General features: G+C 34.2%; 3 protein-coding genes across 8 annotated transcripts in view; 1 reads left to right on the top strand and 2 right to left on the bottom strand.

Annotated features, from left to right (window-relative positions):
- Nucleotides 1–15,833, bottom strand: part of slc38a9 (solute carrier family 38 member 9) — a 46,180-nt gene extending 30,347 nt beyond the window's left edge. For 3 of the 6 annotated variants that reach the window (XR_015500469.1, XR_015500471.1, XM_087269587.1), the window contains exons 1-8: nt 15,725–15,792; nt 12,192–12,304; nt 9,163–9,292; nt 6,709–6,827; nt 5,386–5,449; nt 5,201–5,294; nt 2,470–2,640; nt 2,288–2,344 (exon numbers count right to left, since the gene is read on the bottom strand). Coding sequence is in view for 3 of the 6 variants with exons in the window: in XM_087269587.1 (XP_087125713.1) it covers nt 2,288–2,344; nt 2,470–2,640; nt 5,201–5,294; nt 5,386–5,449; nt 6,709–6,827; nt 9,163–9,292; nt 12,192–12,274 (718 nt within the window). In the remaining 3 variants the exon portion in view is untranslated. 6 annotated transcript variants of the gene reach the window in all.
- Nucleotides 1–16,614, bottom strand: part of tln1 (talin 1) — a 1,269,505-nt gene that overhangs the window by 448,016 nt on the left and 804,875 nt on the right. The window lies entirely within an intron of this gene.
- The window catches only part of sh2d4a (SH2 domain containing 4A), a 209,872-nt gene that overhangs the window by 69,095 nt on the left and 124,163 nt on the right, over nt 1–16,614 (top strand). The gene's annotated exons all lie outside the window — the stretch shown is intronic.

The raw sequence follows: 16,614 nt of genomic DNA, 5'->3' as shown, positions 1-16,614 counted from the left end.
TGGGATTTCTTTGGCAATTGAGCAGTGTTATTTGGGTGTTCTGCAATACAAGTTTTTAGACAATGATTTGTTTTACCTATGTTGTACGTGCAAAGCCACGGGGGCATTTAAACAAACAAATTACATTTTGGTGTTAAGAAAAAATAATACTTTATTTCTTCCCTAAGCAAAGATGTCTGAAAGTCTGACATTTTATTGTAAATTACATTACAGGCGTTGACGGTATCTATACTTACCCTCAGGGAGTAAAAAAGAATTTCGTTGAGTCCCTGCTATGTTTAACTGTATGTGCATGTGTTTTTAAGGCCTGTGACTGAGCATTTCAACAGAGTATAAAACATTTAAGCACAAAATGTGATAAAACTAAGATTAATTGCATTTTATTATTTAAACAGAATTTATCAAATTTATTAAGAAAAAATTCATATTTTAGTCTTGTTCCCAGTCCAAATATTTACATTTCAAAATGAGAACAAAATATTTTACTTGCCCCATTCCTTAAAATAAGCTAAATGATCTCATTTAGCTTATGTTAAGGGAATAAAAACTCTTAATTTTGACTTATTTCTTCTGAAAGTGAAAACAAACTAATATTTTTACTTGATTCAAGAATTTGAGTTATTTAGACTAGAAACGAGACGATGCAAAGAAAAGCATTTTTTTTGCATTTTGATTATTTAACCCTAAAGAGTTTAATTGGTGCCACTCTAATTTTCAGTTGTTTCATAGATAACAGGAAATCACCAAATTGCTTTGATAAGTTTTGTTTTTTATTAGACCGTGCACAGCAGCTTTATAACAGAACCCTAAAATGTATTTAGTATAATAAAACAGTGCAGCTTCTTGTCCACGTGATCATGAACAGAAGAACTGAAAACAGTAAATAGTGTCATAATAAAAGCTTCACTGCTTTCGTTCTGCGTCACGCTCATCTGTTAGCTCCAATTCCTTCAGCACACTTGTTTCAATTTAATTTGTCATCTAATTTATACTACCATGACAGTCTGAAAGATACAGTAAGTTTTCAATACCTCATCACATCCATGAACACGACTTCTGCAGGACTTCCAATGGACTTAATAAAGATAGCAACTCCCATGATTCCACCAATGTGTTTTTTGGCTATAATTTGTATAATTTATGTAATATTCTGTCATATTTTTCTTTATTTGAGATGCACTGTATATTATTAAAATTTGTTTCTGTCTTTTCGTTTTGAATATTCCAGGTGTGTAATTTACTATCGTGTATTTGTCTATTTTTCATTATGAGATGATGTATGAGATCATGTCATCCGGAAATGTATTAAAAGAGCAACATGCTGTGATGAATACTGTCTGATGAGGAGCCGGTGTGCTCGAAACATTACACGCTTTGTTCTAGCCTTTTCAATCGAATACATTTTTATTTTTTGGAGCTTTGGTGTTGCCATCTTTTTAATTAAATAAAGATGACAACTCTCATGATTCCACACACAGTCATGGTGTCATCAAACTACACAATTGTTTGTTGTGAATATGCGTCCTCTAGCAGTGAAAATTACACACTGCACCTTTAAATGCCATAACTACAGCATAAAGCCTGGTTTATACTTCTGCGTCAAGTGACCGGCGTGACCCACGGCGCATACAACGCGCGTAGCTGAACATTTATACTTCTGCGCGCTGTCTCTGTTGGTCTACATTAACACTTCCGAAACGCTAGTTGGCAGTGAGGTGTAAATGTTCCTCTGTGTCGAGTTTCTTCTCTGATGTTTTGCTTTTCCTGAACACTTCCTGGATGTACAAGTGGCTCAAACTCGCTCATTTTGAGGCAGGAACCGGCGGACGTGCAGCAACTTTAACTATGATATAAACACAAAACAAAACTTTCCATCCGGAGCTCCTTCACGGGACTCCACACCTGTAAACAATTTCTCCATCAGGGTCGCGCCATTCGCGCGACTCTCGGTCCCGCCCAGACTCATCAGCGCTACCAAGCCGACCAATCACAGAGCTTACACTACGCCTCGTTGCGATGTGTACTTACACTTTTTGAAAGGTGCACGTCAGCGACGCCAACGGCCACGGCGTAGGGCTATGCATCAACGCCGTAGCATACACGTGCGCTTGATGCAGAAGTATAAATCAGCCTCAAGTCAGAGCAATTAATAAATCAAGCCATTTGGATTGTGTTGAGTATCTTTGACCATGTAATGTAAATGATTATGCTTACAACTTCAGACTATTTTATACTAATAATGATAATAATAATAATAATAATAATAATAATAATAATGACTGCTCACCTCTCTCAGTTCCATTTGTGCCAAATGCATCTGATGTGTTGACATTGTGAACATAGTCTGTAAATGCAAAATATAAAAAAGGTTATTCAGAAAAACAATTAAAAGGTTATTCAGAAAAACAATATTAGAATTCTAATTGGCAGTAAAACAAATGAGAAAGGGCAGGAAAAACAGTCACGTACTGAAAATGAATTTTCCCGTATTGAACAGGAAGTTAGACATGAGCACCCAGTAGACCACCATTGCACCAATCAGTGACACCAACGAGAAGACGAGACTGGACCATTTTCCAAATCCCCCAAAGTAATATTTACACACATCAGGAAACTCCCAGTCTGAGGTATCTACATAAGCTGCAAAGACACAGAGTTTCATATTTTAAAAAAACTTCATGTTAACTCTGGCATGACATATGAAAAAAGACAAGCAAAAATGACATACAGTTAAAGTCAGAAATATAAGCCCCCTTTGAATTTTTTATTTTATTTTTTTGCTTTTTTAAATATTTCCTAAATTATGTTTAACAGAGCAAAGACATTTTCACAATTTTTCTGATAATATTTTTTTCTTCTAAAAAAAGTATTATTTGGTTTATTTCGGCTAGAATAAAAGCAGCTGTAAATTTTTTAAAAACAATTGTAAAGTCAATATTATTAGCCCCATTAAGCAATATATTTTTTCGATAGTCAACAGAACAAACCATCATTATAAAATAACTTGCTTAATTACCCTAACCTGTCTAGTTAACCTAATTAACCTAGTTAAGCCTTTAAATGTCACTTTAAGCTGTATAGAAGTGTCTTGAAAAATATCTAGTCAAATATTATTTACTGTCATCATGACAAAGATAAAATAAATCAGTTATTAAAAATGAGTTATTAAAACTATTATGTGTAGAAATGTGCTGAAGGAATCTCTTCGTTAAACAGAAATTGAGGATAAAATAAACAGGGGGGAGGCTTATAAATCTGTTTTAACAGTATGTTAATGTGTGTGTACAGTTAAAGTAAAACAAAAAAAAATGTAGAAATGTAGAATTTTTATGGCAGAATTGCTGAAATTTGTATAGAAACATTGGATGTCACTCTACAATAATATGTCTTTGGAACATGATATTTAAATATTCAATTTTATGTTGAAAGCTCTGTCTGTTTTTGTTATGGGGTAAACATGTAACTCAATTATAATTGAAAGATAAACAAATAAATATTCCTTGAATGTCTGATGTATATTGCATGACAATCACACTTAAAAACATTTTTCTCCCTTTATTTTTGTATATGTATATGTATATGTATATATATATGTATATATATATATATATATATATATATATATATATATATATATATATATATATATATATATATATGTATGTATGTATGTATGTATGTATGTATGTATGTATGTATGTATGTATGTATGTATGTATGTATGTATGTATGTATGTATGTATGTATGTATGTATGTATGTATGTATGTATGTATATATATATATATATATATATATATATAGAGAGAGAGAGAGAGAGAGAGAGAGAGAGAGAGAGAGAGAGAGAGAGAGAGAGAGAGAGAGAGAGAGAGAGAGAGAGAGAGAGAGAGAGAGAGAGAGAGAGAGAGAGAGAGAGAGAGAGAGAGAGAGAGAGAGAGAGAGAGAGAGAGAGAGAGAGAGAGAGAGAGAGAGAGATACACATTGTTTGTTGTGTCTTTATAGATACATTAGTTTGATCATGTTGATTATTCAGAGGCCTTAGAAATGTCCTTATCAAATCAGATAAAGTAGAAAGGATTGCAGAGGTAAACAAACCACTCAAGAGTAATACACAACCACAATAGAGTGGAGGAACTATGACGTCAGTTTGTAGGCAAAAGTCCGGAAGCGAGTTAGCATTCTAGCAGTTCTGGTTGCCTCGTCCCAAAGTCGATGTTTTTTTTTTCAATGGGATTTTGATTAAAAATCTCTTAAATAAGGTTGGTGGCTAACACAATCTTAAGATACTTTCACATTTTATTCTACGACATAACACATCAGTTACATCAGTCTTGATTTTTTATTTATTTATTTATTTTTAAATCGGGACGCTTCTTTAAAAAGACGGTTGTTATCAAGTTGTGAAATGGGACTTCAGGAGATGTCGGAGACATTATACACTATTGAGCTGAACTGGTCTGAAACGCAGCCCGCTTGCATTAGACATTTGCACTTGTTTTGTTTTTTTAATGAATAGTTTGTAGTATTTTTCTTATTGGGAATTCACTTGTAGAGACCGTCACGTCAGATTCATTTGTTGATTATTTATTTTAATTAAACGATTTTATTAAGATACTGCTTACAGGGCAGCTTGTCTCTTTTCTGCTCTGAGTAATGCAAATGTGTGAATAAATTAGTAAACATACACACATATTACCTGTCATTTTAACGTGATCAATTGATTTTTCGACGTTTTTTCTTCATCTAAACACATTTAACTCTGTCATAACTGTAATATTTACACTCCTCCTTAACACGAATAAAAGATGTGACTGAATGGGCTGCTATTCACTGTACTTTGTGACAAAAAAATATTAAATGTGGTTCTGTGTCCATGATGGAACTTGCAGGCATATAGACTTGTCCCTCACGACTCATTTCTGTCGTCTTTAGTAAGACCAGCTTATGTGTAAATGATATTTGTTTGACTTAAAAAAAAAAAAAAGTAAGAAGAAACACTGGATTTGAACCTGGGTCACACTGTTCATCTAACAAAACAATACTATCTCCGTCAAAAAAAACAAAACAAAACAAAAAATAAAAATAAATAAATATCAGCCAAACTGGGAATGTTAACATTATAAATGAACGTGTTTAAGAGCTACACTGAATCACTCATGTATTGTGCGAAAAATGTGAAAGCATGGTTGCAATTGGCTTACGAATTGATTTTGTGGACTTCAACACTCTGTAGCAGCAATAGAGCGTCAACAGGCCCATGAGAACAATAATGATAATGCCCAATGTAAAACCAGCCTAGAAAGAGAACAAATAAATTATAATAAATTACCTTTATTGTATAACTGGCAATGACCAAAGAAAATATAGGAGAGAAATGTACACCTACTTGTTTTATTCCCCATGGTATACTTAATATAGATGTTCCCATCATGGTGTTCCATATGGCAAAGCTGTATACACGCACACGCACACGCACACACACACACACACACACACAATCATTTAAATAAAGGTTTAATATCTTTAACATGGAAATGACAAATGCAATCTCTCTTGACTAGATAATTTGTAGGATTTAAAATTATGTAACACTTTGAAGAAAAAAAAATTATATATATATATATATATATATATATATATATATATATATATATATATATATATATATATATATATATATATATATATATATATATATATATATATATAGGCGAGGCAGTGGCCCAGGGATGCTCATAATAACAGATTCATCATTAACCAAAAAGGTGCCTTTTGAATCCATAAATGAAATCAGTTAAACGATTAAAAAATAATTATATAAATACACACACACACACACACACACACACACACACACACACACACACACACACACACACACACACACACACACACACACACACACACACACACACACACACACACACACACACACACACACACACACACACACACACACACACACACACACACACACACACACACACACACACACACACACACATACAGGGTGGGCCATTTATATGGATACACATATAAATAAGGAATACCATAAACTGGGAATGATTGCTGTTATTAACATCCTGTTTGTGGCACATTAGTATATGTGAGGGGGCAAACTTTTCATGATGGATGGTGACCATGGTGGCCATTTTGAAGTCGGCCATCTTGGATCCAATTTTTGTTTTTTCAATAGGAAAAAAACGTTTTATTAATTTTCTTTATCCATATAAATGGCCCATATAACGTGTGTGTGTGCGTGTGTGTGTGTGTGTGTGTGTATGTATGTATATAAATTAAGTCATACTTTATTTTAAAGGTTAAATTCTCACTGTTACCAAAGCATTAACAGTTTTTGCCTGAAACTCCTAATCTGCTGCTTATTAACAGGTATTGGGTTTAAGTATTGGGTAGGAATAATATTATGCAGAATATGTTTTACAACTACAAATAAACAGCCAATATTAAAATAATAGGAAGATAATACGCCCATTATTAAAGCTTGACTTATTTCTTCTAAGCAAGTCAAATAAACATGAATGACATTTTACAAATTGCAGCAAAATGGTTACAAGTTGCCATAAGATCGTGTTGGGAACATCATCACATCAATCTACAAACTTTTCATACTGACTATATTTTCACACATGCAGACTAGAAAGCTTTAATTTTGCATTTCAGTCTAAAACTGCTCTGAGGGTGGTCTTACATTGTGACAATGCTGGGGTTTTTGATAGGGCTGTCTCCTCCCTGCACTTTGAACGCTGTTCCCAGCGGACTGTAGATATAGATATCCTCATGAGAAGGAATCACGTGGTCTGGAGGTGCCTGCAGAGATAAGGTGCATAAGCAAATCCGTTACATCACAGAGCCTATAATACTCTATAGGACTAGATCATAAACTTCACAAGTCCCTAAACAAATAATGCATTGTGCTGAATGATTGACAAAAAGCAGAATTTATGCTTGAAGACCATGTTAATCTGCATTTAAAAGCGCATCCTCCACAAACCAAACAGTGCAGAAGAAAAAAGGAATCAAAGCCATGGACTAACTTAATTACACACAGATACAAACAGTAGAAATCACTGTTAAATGGCATTATAAGAGATTTTCATCCTCGACTTTCAGCCCTCAAACAGCAGAATGATCTCACAATCAGCTAATTTTGGCTTCAGAATAATTGCCATATGAATAATCAAAACAACTAACAAATGAATCATATCCTTGTGTTCCTCATTATTTTGTGTGTGTAATCGTTTGCTCACTCTCGTGTCATTCCACCTGTACTTAGAACCTGTAGTTCATGCTTCAAATAAAATACATAGTTCTGTATGTTTGGAAAGAGTGTTTAAAAATCAACAAATACACTAAAAACTGAAAAATGTTTCATGGGAAAAAAAGAATAAAAAATTGTCAAAGTGACCCTGTCGTCATACACTCATAAAACGAAAAAAAAAAAGTGTATTTTGCACACTAGGCTAATAGCTGTCAATATGAAGTAAAGGAAGTCTACAAATCTGTGTATGCCTGAGGATTGGGGAAAAAATAGCATTGATTCTGAGATTTTCAAAAATCCATCACTTTTCTTACTTGTGTCTCATATCAATAGGCTACTTTTCAACAACAACAACAACAACAACAATATGGACCTCTAGACTAGTTTTTAAACAACAGATGGTACTCTATGCTGGTTTTAAAAGCAGATGGCGCACTAGGCTAGTTTTTGAACAGACGACAGTGCTCTAGGCTAGTTTTTAAAAGTAGATGGAGCTCTAGGTTTGTTTTTAATAGCAGATGATGCTCTAGGACTGTTTTTAACAGCAGATGGGCTCTAGGCTTGTTTTTTTACAGCAGATGGGGCTCTAGATTCGTTTTAAACAGTAGACAGCACTCTAGGATTGTCTTTAACAGCAGATGACGCTCTAGGAATATTTTAACAGCAGATGGCACTCTTAAGCTAGTTTAACAGCAGATGGCACTCTAGGTTCATTTTTAACAGCAGACGCCACTCTAAGCTAGTTTTTGACAGCAGATGAAGCTCTAGGCTAGTTTTTTAACAGCTGATGGTGCTCTAGAATTGTTTTTAACTGCAGACGGTGCTCTAGGCTAGTTTTAAACAGCAGAAGACTCTCTAGACTAGTTTTTAACAGCAGATGGCGCTCTAGGCTAGCTTTTAAACAGATACGCTCTAGGCTAGTTTTAAACAGCAGACGACGCTCTAGACTAGTTTTTAACAGCAGATGCGCTCTAGGCAAGTTTTTAACAGCAGATGGCGCTCTAGGCTAGTTTTTAAACAGCAGATGGCGCTCTAGGCTAGTTTTTAAACAGCAGATACGCTCTAGGCTATTTTAAACAGGAGATGCACTCTAGGCTAGTTTTAAAACAGCAGATGGCGCTCTAGGCTAGTTTTTAAACAGCAGATGGCGCTCTAGGCTAGTTTTTAAACAGCAGATACGCTCTAGGCTATTTTAAACAGGAGATGCGCTCTAGGCTATTTTAAACAGGAGATGCCCTCTAGGCTAGATTTTAACAGTCGACGGCGCTCTAGGCTAGTTTTTAAACAGCAGATGCCACTCTAGGCTATTTTAAACAGCAGATACGCTCTAGGCTATTTTAAACAGGAGATGCGCTCTAGGCTATTTTAAACAGGAGATGCCCTCTAGGCTAGATTTTAACAGTCGACGGCGCTCTAGGCTAGTTTTTAAACAGCAGATGCCGCTCTAGGCTATTTTAAACAGCAGATACGCTCTAGGCTATTTTAAACAGGAGATGCGCTCTAGGCTAGTTTTTAACAGTCGACGGCGCTCTAGGCTAGTTTTAAATCAATGCAGCCTCAATTAACCCAGGGTTTAGGATTGTGTAGTGTGAAACCTCTGCAAATGAATAAACAGGATTAAATGTATATAGTACATTATAAATCAGGAGTCATTTTATCGAGAATAAGGTTTGACCCTGGGTTAATTATTTAAAGTGTAAAAACTCCTAATATACTATTAAAACTTGACACGTTTAATGACTGCACTCATCTACAACCAACAACAGCCTTAATAATCCACTCACTCAAGTTTCCATGTTCATTTGTCTTCACACAGTACAGTACTGCAGATTTAAAACAAGTATTGGCATCTGTATTGGATAGTAATGCAGACAGCAGACCCACCAGTAGTCTGTCTGAAGAGCCTGTCAGACGGCTGTAGTAATGAACTCTGCTGCTTAGCACCGCAGCTTCAGCTGACACTCTCTCCTGAACATCTTCCCCTACTATATTTCTGGGCTCCACATGGAACGGCCTGAAAGACACATAAGTCAGCACCCATCAATAGGGCTATGCAATATGACAATATACATTGCATAGACAAAATAAAAAGTCTGTCTTTTCATATTATGCCCTACCCTCTATATTGTGGTGTCTCAAAATACTTGTTTACAGTAATACTTTTTCATAATTTACATGAATGCAATATCACACAACATTAAAGGGATGCAGACAGAAACATGAATAACATTGTGAGATCTGATATGTAGTGGGTAAATTCGCCCAGCCCTACTCATAAACATTACTCTGTAGTTCTCCACATCGAATTTGGTGGCTTCAGGTCAGTACAAGGCTGAAAAACCCTTTTGCAGAGTGCAGAGGTCCCAAATTCAATTATAAGTTAAACTCCAACCCAACTAAAGGGACAGTTCGTTAAAAAAAAATGTAAATTTACAAGGAAAATTTTAACAAAATGCATGTTAAACTGACAAAAGACACATAAACTGGCCTTATGCATCTTTAGGGTGGCATTGAATACATTTTCTTTATTTTTCTGTTAAACCCAGATGAAGAATTTTTGAAGAATGTTGGAACCTGGATACATTTAACATCCATCATTTGGAATAAAAACTATAGCATTCAATGATTACTAATGTTTCCGACATCTTGAAAATTACTTCCAAACAGGAGCAAGTGGAGTGGGGGGGGGTAAATGATGACAAAATTTAAATTTTTGGGTGAACTGTCTCTTTAACACCTTCAGAAACACTTGCTAATTTCAGACAAGGCTGGAGCTGAACTCTGCAGAAATGCATTAGTGTATTTGTGCACATAACGGTAATGGTGTATAATCCATAAATATGGCTTTAAGCAGCACTGCTTGTGTTTTTGTTTTGAAGCACACCACACATGACGGCACATTTTAGACAGTAAATGTGAAATACCAGACAGACCTCATTCAATCCTGTCAGTGATGCTAATTATTCCTGGAAGGAAACCAGTGACGATGACAATAAAAAGCTGAGGGTGTACAGTGGGATACGATGAAGCACACATTTTTGATCCTTCAGAAAACCTTCTAATATGGCAAGACCGATTTCTTATTATTAACAAGAGTGAAAACTACATATTTATTAAGGATGAATAAAAACTATATTAAATGTAATGTTCATGTTAATAAATACAGTACATAATAGAACAGTATTGCAAAGTGTTAGAATGCACTAAAAGGTCAAACTGACAGTAAAGACATTTTTAAGCTAATATAAATCTATATTTCAGACAAAAGCTGTTCACTTTAAAAAAACACACTTGCAACAAAGAAAGTACCGTGGTTTTCACCAAAATGTGGACTGTTTTTACATTTTCAGGGGATCACAATTCAGAGCATGCAGACATTGCAACAAAAATAATGTTTGCGTTTGTATTTACCTCAAAAAAAAAAAAGAAAATCCACAGTAGTATCCTGTAACTTTACAAAATAGGGAAAATACAAAATGACTGATTACATCAGACAGACTGTAAATTGGCCGGCCGGGTCAGTTGGCATTTCTGTGTGGAGTTTGCATGTTCCCCCTGTGTTCACGTGGAGTTCCTCTAGGTGCTCCGGTTTCCTCACAGTCCGAAGACATGCGGTACAGGTGAATTGAATAAGCTAAATTGGGGGTAGTGTATGTGTGTGAATGCAAGATTGGATGGATATTTCCCAGTGTTGGGATGCGGATGAAAAAGCATCCATACGAAAACATATCATGGATAAGTTGGATGTTCATTCCAATGTAGTGACCCCTGATTAATAAAAAGGACTAGGCCCAAAAGAAAATGAATTAAGTAATTGTCTTTGCCACTGTGTAAATAATATTTTCTTCCTATTTTGTAAGCTTCAGCTTACAGTGAATTTAAAGACTTGACCATGTTATTATGTTAACTAGGCTTAGTTGGGTGGCAGCACGGTGGCACAGTTGGCATTTCTGTGTGGAGTTTGCATGTTCATGCATGTTCGTGTGCGTCCCTCAGTACTGGGTTACGGCTGGAAGGGCAGATAAATGAAATGATTGAATAGTTGCCGTTTTGTTTCGCTGTGGCGACCTCTGAAATAGAGACTACTTCAGAAGAAAAATGAATGAATGAAGGTTTAGTTAAGTTAATTAGGCAAGTTATTGAATAACATTTGTTTGTTCTGTAGACAATCAATATTTAGCTAATAATTTTGACATTATTGCTTTAATGTAAAAGCTGCTTTTATTCAAGCCAAACAAACAAACAAAAAAGACTTTCCACAGAAGAAAGAAACTTTAGAGGAAATACTGAGAAAATGTTTGCTCTATGAAACTTCACTCGCTAAAGACAAAACAAAAAAAAACACATTTCACATGAGGGCTAATAATTTTGATATATTTTTTATTTTTGATAATTTTCAGAAAATGAATTTATTAATTATATATATATATATATATATAGCTGATAGAGCTTGAGAGGTACTGCAAAGAGGAATGGGCAAAAATTCCCAAAGACAGGTCTGCCAATCGTGTAGCATCATCAAAACGACTTGAGGCTGTAATTGCTGCCAAAGGTGCATCTAGTATTGAGCAAAGGCTGTGAATACTTATGTACATAAATTTGCAACAATTTCAAAAAAAAATTCACATTGTCATTATGGGGTATTGTGTGTAGAATTTTGGGGAAATAAATGAATTTTATCCCTTTTGGAATACTTTCTGTACACGCTATATATCCACTTCAGTTGTTATATATATAGTAGTCAACAATTGAAGTGGATTAAAACCTTTCAATCAAGTTGTCTCAAATCTATTTAACTACATCGATTCTTGTTTTAAGACAGATTTGAAAACTTTAATGTTCCACTTCAAAAGTTGACTATGACTACTATATATCTAGATATGTCCTCAGGTACACTTTAGGTCAGATAGTACCTTCTTTGTTTGGGGTCCAGTGAATCAGTGTAATAATCTCCAGTTGGGACCGACCCCAGTAACGGTTTACTGTCCTCATCCATGATACTGTGCTCAAGTTAAACCCTCATCACCTGTGCAGATGGACAAACATACAAGAAAATCAAAAAGATTAGTAAGAAAGAGGGAGAATAAAACAGAAAAGGTCAAAATCCTATAGAAAAGTCAGACATGAGCAGTTGAAGTCTAAATTATTAGCCCCTGACTATTTTTTTTCCCCAATTTCTGTTTAACGGAGAGAAGATTTTCTCAACACATTTCTAAACATAATAGTTTAAAATAACTCATTTCTAATAACTGATTTAGCTTATCTTTGCCATGATGACAGTAAATAATATTTGACTAGATATTTTTCAAGACACTTCTATACAGCTTAAAGTGACATTTAAAGGCTTAACTAGGTTAATTAGGTTAACTAGACAGGTTAGGGTAATTAGGCAAGTTAATGTATAATGATGGTTTGTTCTGTAGACTATCGAAAAAAAAGCTTAAAGGGGCTAATAATTTTGTCCTTAAAATGGTTTTTTTAAAAATGTAAAACTACTTTTATTCTAGCCAAAATAAAACAAATAAGACTTTCTCCGGAAGAAAAAATATTATCAGACATACTGTGAAAATTTCCTTGCTCTGTTAAACATTAATTGTACAATATTTAAAAAAAGAAAAAACTCATTCAAAGGGGGCTAATAATTCTGACTTCAACTGTACATCTGAAAAGACACAGCGAACCCTGTACATGTAACTTTTAGGATAAGTTCATTCCTCATGACAGACATGTCACACGCAGACTCTAATGCGTCCCCTCACATTACAGAACACACAGTATGAAACACTACAGAGATTCCTGTCCTGTGAGTAATGTGGAAACATCCAGACACGTGCACTCCAGATTAATGGAAGAGGCTGTTTTCACAAGTACTCATTTATACCAAAAAGATCATTCATTCATTACTATAATTGCTGTAAGTTTTCAATTTCTTCCTTCTCGGACATAAAAGACAGAGTGATACAAAATAAGTGCAATGTGAATAATCCTTCCTCAAGTGCTTCCCGCTAGGGGTCCCCAGCAAAGTGTAAGAGAGATTTTCGGCAGCTAAATTCATCTTAGACATGAATTAAAGTTATAAATATAAAAATGTATCCATAAAATCTGTTGTTTAGAATGAAGAACTATGATGGGATAAGCATGGGCCGGTATGAGATTCTGACGGTATGATAACCTTGGATATAAATATCATGGTTTTACGGTATCATGTGATTTCTGTTCTAAAATATATTCTTTTTAAATGTCTGGATAAAATCAAAAAATTCTATTTTTGTATTCTATTCTTTGAAAGATTTATGATATTTTAGAAAAGTAAACATGTCAGGCTAAATAATTCTAATGAATCACTGACTTCTGCTGTCTTTGTTTCAAAAACACAGATTTCTTCACAATTTAAAACAGCAGCTTAGGATATCTTTTCTTCTAGAGATACTGATGTCCTAAAAAACAAACAAAAAATTCTTAATAAAAAATCTTATACATAGCTTAGGAATGATATTACAGAAAATTCTGTCGGTTTTAAAACCTTGACTTTTCCAAACCGTGGTATACCTTGCAAACAATTATTGTCCCATGCCTAAATATGGATACATGAAAGAATGTGGTGTTGTATTTTTCTTTCTAGACCTGGAAATTTTTTGATTTATAAATGTTTTTAAAGTTACACCAAACTCTCAAATCAGATAACATTAAAAACACTCAACCGTGAACAACTATAAACAACCATGTCAAAGTAGTTATTCTGGTTAAAAATGTAAATCCCCAAAAAACACCAAGGAAGCAAAACCTCTGGAATTTTGCCATTCAATATTGCTACTTACAGTTGCTGTGAAGGAAACGGCTGAAAACGAGCAGCGTGTTTTTGCAACAGAAATACCTGAAATTTAATCAAACTGTTGACTATGAAAAAAAACACTAAATATTCACAGTATACACACACTGATGCATTAGATTATTAAAATATACAGTTCAAGTCAGAATTATTACCCCCCCCCCTTTTTATATTTTCCAAATTATGTTTAACAGAGCAAAGATTCATTCAGATTTCACAGTATGTCTGATATATTTTTTCTTCTGGAGAAAGTCTTGTTTGTTTTATTTTGGATAGAATAAGAACAGTTTTTAATTTTTTTAAAACACCATTTTAGGGACAAAATTATTAGCCCCTTTAAGCTTTTTTTCCCTGATAGTCTACAGAAAGAACCATCATAATACAATAACTTGCCTAATTCCCCTAACCTGCCTAGTTAACCTAATTAACCTAGTTAAGCCTTTAAAAGTCACTTTAAGCTGTATAGAAGTGTCTTGAACAATATCTAGTAAAATATTATTTACTGTCATCATGGCAAAGATAAAATAAATCAGTTATTAGAAATGAGTTATTAAAACTATTATGTTTAGAAATGTGCTAAAAAAATCTGCTCTCTCTTAAACGAAAATTGGGGGGAAAAATAAACGGGGGTTAATAACTCAGACTTCAACTGTAGATAAGCAAAGCATATATAAATCAAATACAATGATGTAGCATTTAGTGTAACTGTTATGTGATTAGTGTTAACAGTTGTTCATTTACATTAAAATTGTTTAATTTACATTCATGTAAACTGTTTAGGTTTCATTCAATATTTCTATTCACATTTAAGTCACTTTTTTTTAAACTGTGTCTTGTTTTTTTCCCATATAAGCATGTTTAAAAAGTAATACAAGTTGTCTCAACTATAAAAGTGATTCATCTAAAACAATTCAAAACAGAGGAATTAAACCATGTACAACAATAAATCTAATATCACAAATCAAATATTTTTAAAGAAAAAATAATAATAAAATAATAATAATAATAATATGATCTGCATACAGTACTCAGCTCACAGAAACAAGTAAAGCTATACAGAAACAAATAATCTAATCAGCACTAAATCCTGATCAACAGAAAAAAAGTTAACACAACATAAGGAGATTAAGCTTCCTGTGTTTTGGGGTCTTGACAAACAAAACGTGTTTTATGAAGAGAGCATTGGTACTCGTTATTCTTTTACTTCTGCATACAGTAGCAATTCATGGTTTGAAATGACCAGCTCAGCAACATCATCTCTGCTGTTTGAAGACACTTCTGAAAGTCATATGACATCAGGTGTCATTATACGAGCCCTGATGGAAAACACACTTTCATTTCAATAAAACAGGTTTATAATACTCAGTTGAAGTCAAAACAGCTGCTTTAACTTCCATCACATGATATAGATGAAATTACAGTACAAATTTGAATGTGTGTGGAAATCATTTTAAGCCCTGTTAAATATACATGTACTCTATAACTACAAAACCAGAACTGATACTTTATGGCACCGTTTCTGATCAAATAATATATTAACTCGTTTCACAAGAATGTAACGTACTTTACTGTTGAACATAAGCTCATCAAAACAGCAAATATGAATGATAAACTTACCAAAAGCAGACATAAACCGACAATTTGCTGAGACAAACAAGTGTTTTGAAAAAGGAAACAGAGTATTTAAACGGCACATGCCTTTCAGATGTCGCATGGGAACAGTAGTACAGATTTCACAGGCGAACAACGCATGTGGAAGGTACGAAAGCGCTCCGACAACTACATTACCCACAATTCAGGAGTGGGCGGGTTTTACGCTAGAAGTCCATTCGCAGTGGAAGCTGTTCTGAGAACAGTTCATCTTGATCAAACGCACAGCCCTAAATCCAACAAGAAAGCTTTTTTGTAAATTTTATCATTATTATTGAGCTATTACAATTAGCATAATTTGTATTAGACATGTTTCATCTTATATTTGTTTTCATATATTCATTTAGATTTGTTTAGATGTTTTTTTCCTGGTTCTGACCTCATTCCTGTATTACGACGTTACTGTATTTACGCTGATGCTTGATTGAAAACATTTACATTAGTTTAATTTTCCCCTACTAATAATAATACTTTGGGGAATTTGGGATAACATATAACTTTATTTTCAAACACAGCTTTTCTCAAAACTAGGCCTGTTTTTTTTTCTTCGAGAAGTACCCAACATGAGTTTAATCTTTTATCCATTTCCGTGATTTTAAAAATGACTTATAGGTTTTTGCACATTGTGTACAGAAAACTAAATTATTTTCCAAAGTTAAAGTCAAGAGTGAAAACTGAACAGCATATTCATTCCTTTTCTTTTCGGCTTAATCCCTTTATTAATCAGGGGTCGCCACAGCGGAATGTACCGCCAACTTATCCCGTATGTTTTTACAGAGCCGATGCCCTTCCAGCTGCAATTTAACACTGGGAAACACCCTACACTCGTGTACACGCTCACATACACCACGGCCAAT

Source organism: Danio rerio, chromosome 10 (assembly GCF_052040795.2).
Source record: "Danio rerio strain M-AB ecotype USA chromosome 10, GRCz13ab, whole genome shotgun sequence".
Lineage (NCBI taxonomy): Eukaryota > Metazoa > Chordata > Actinopteri > Cypriniformes > Danionidae > Danio > Danio rerio.
This window is presented reverse-complemented; position numbering and strand designations above follow the sequence as displayed.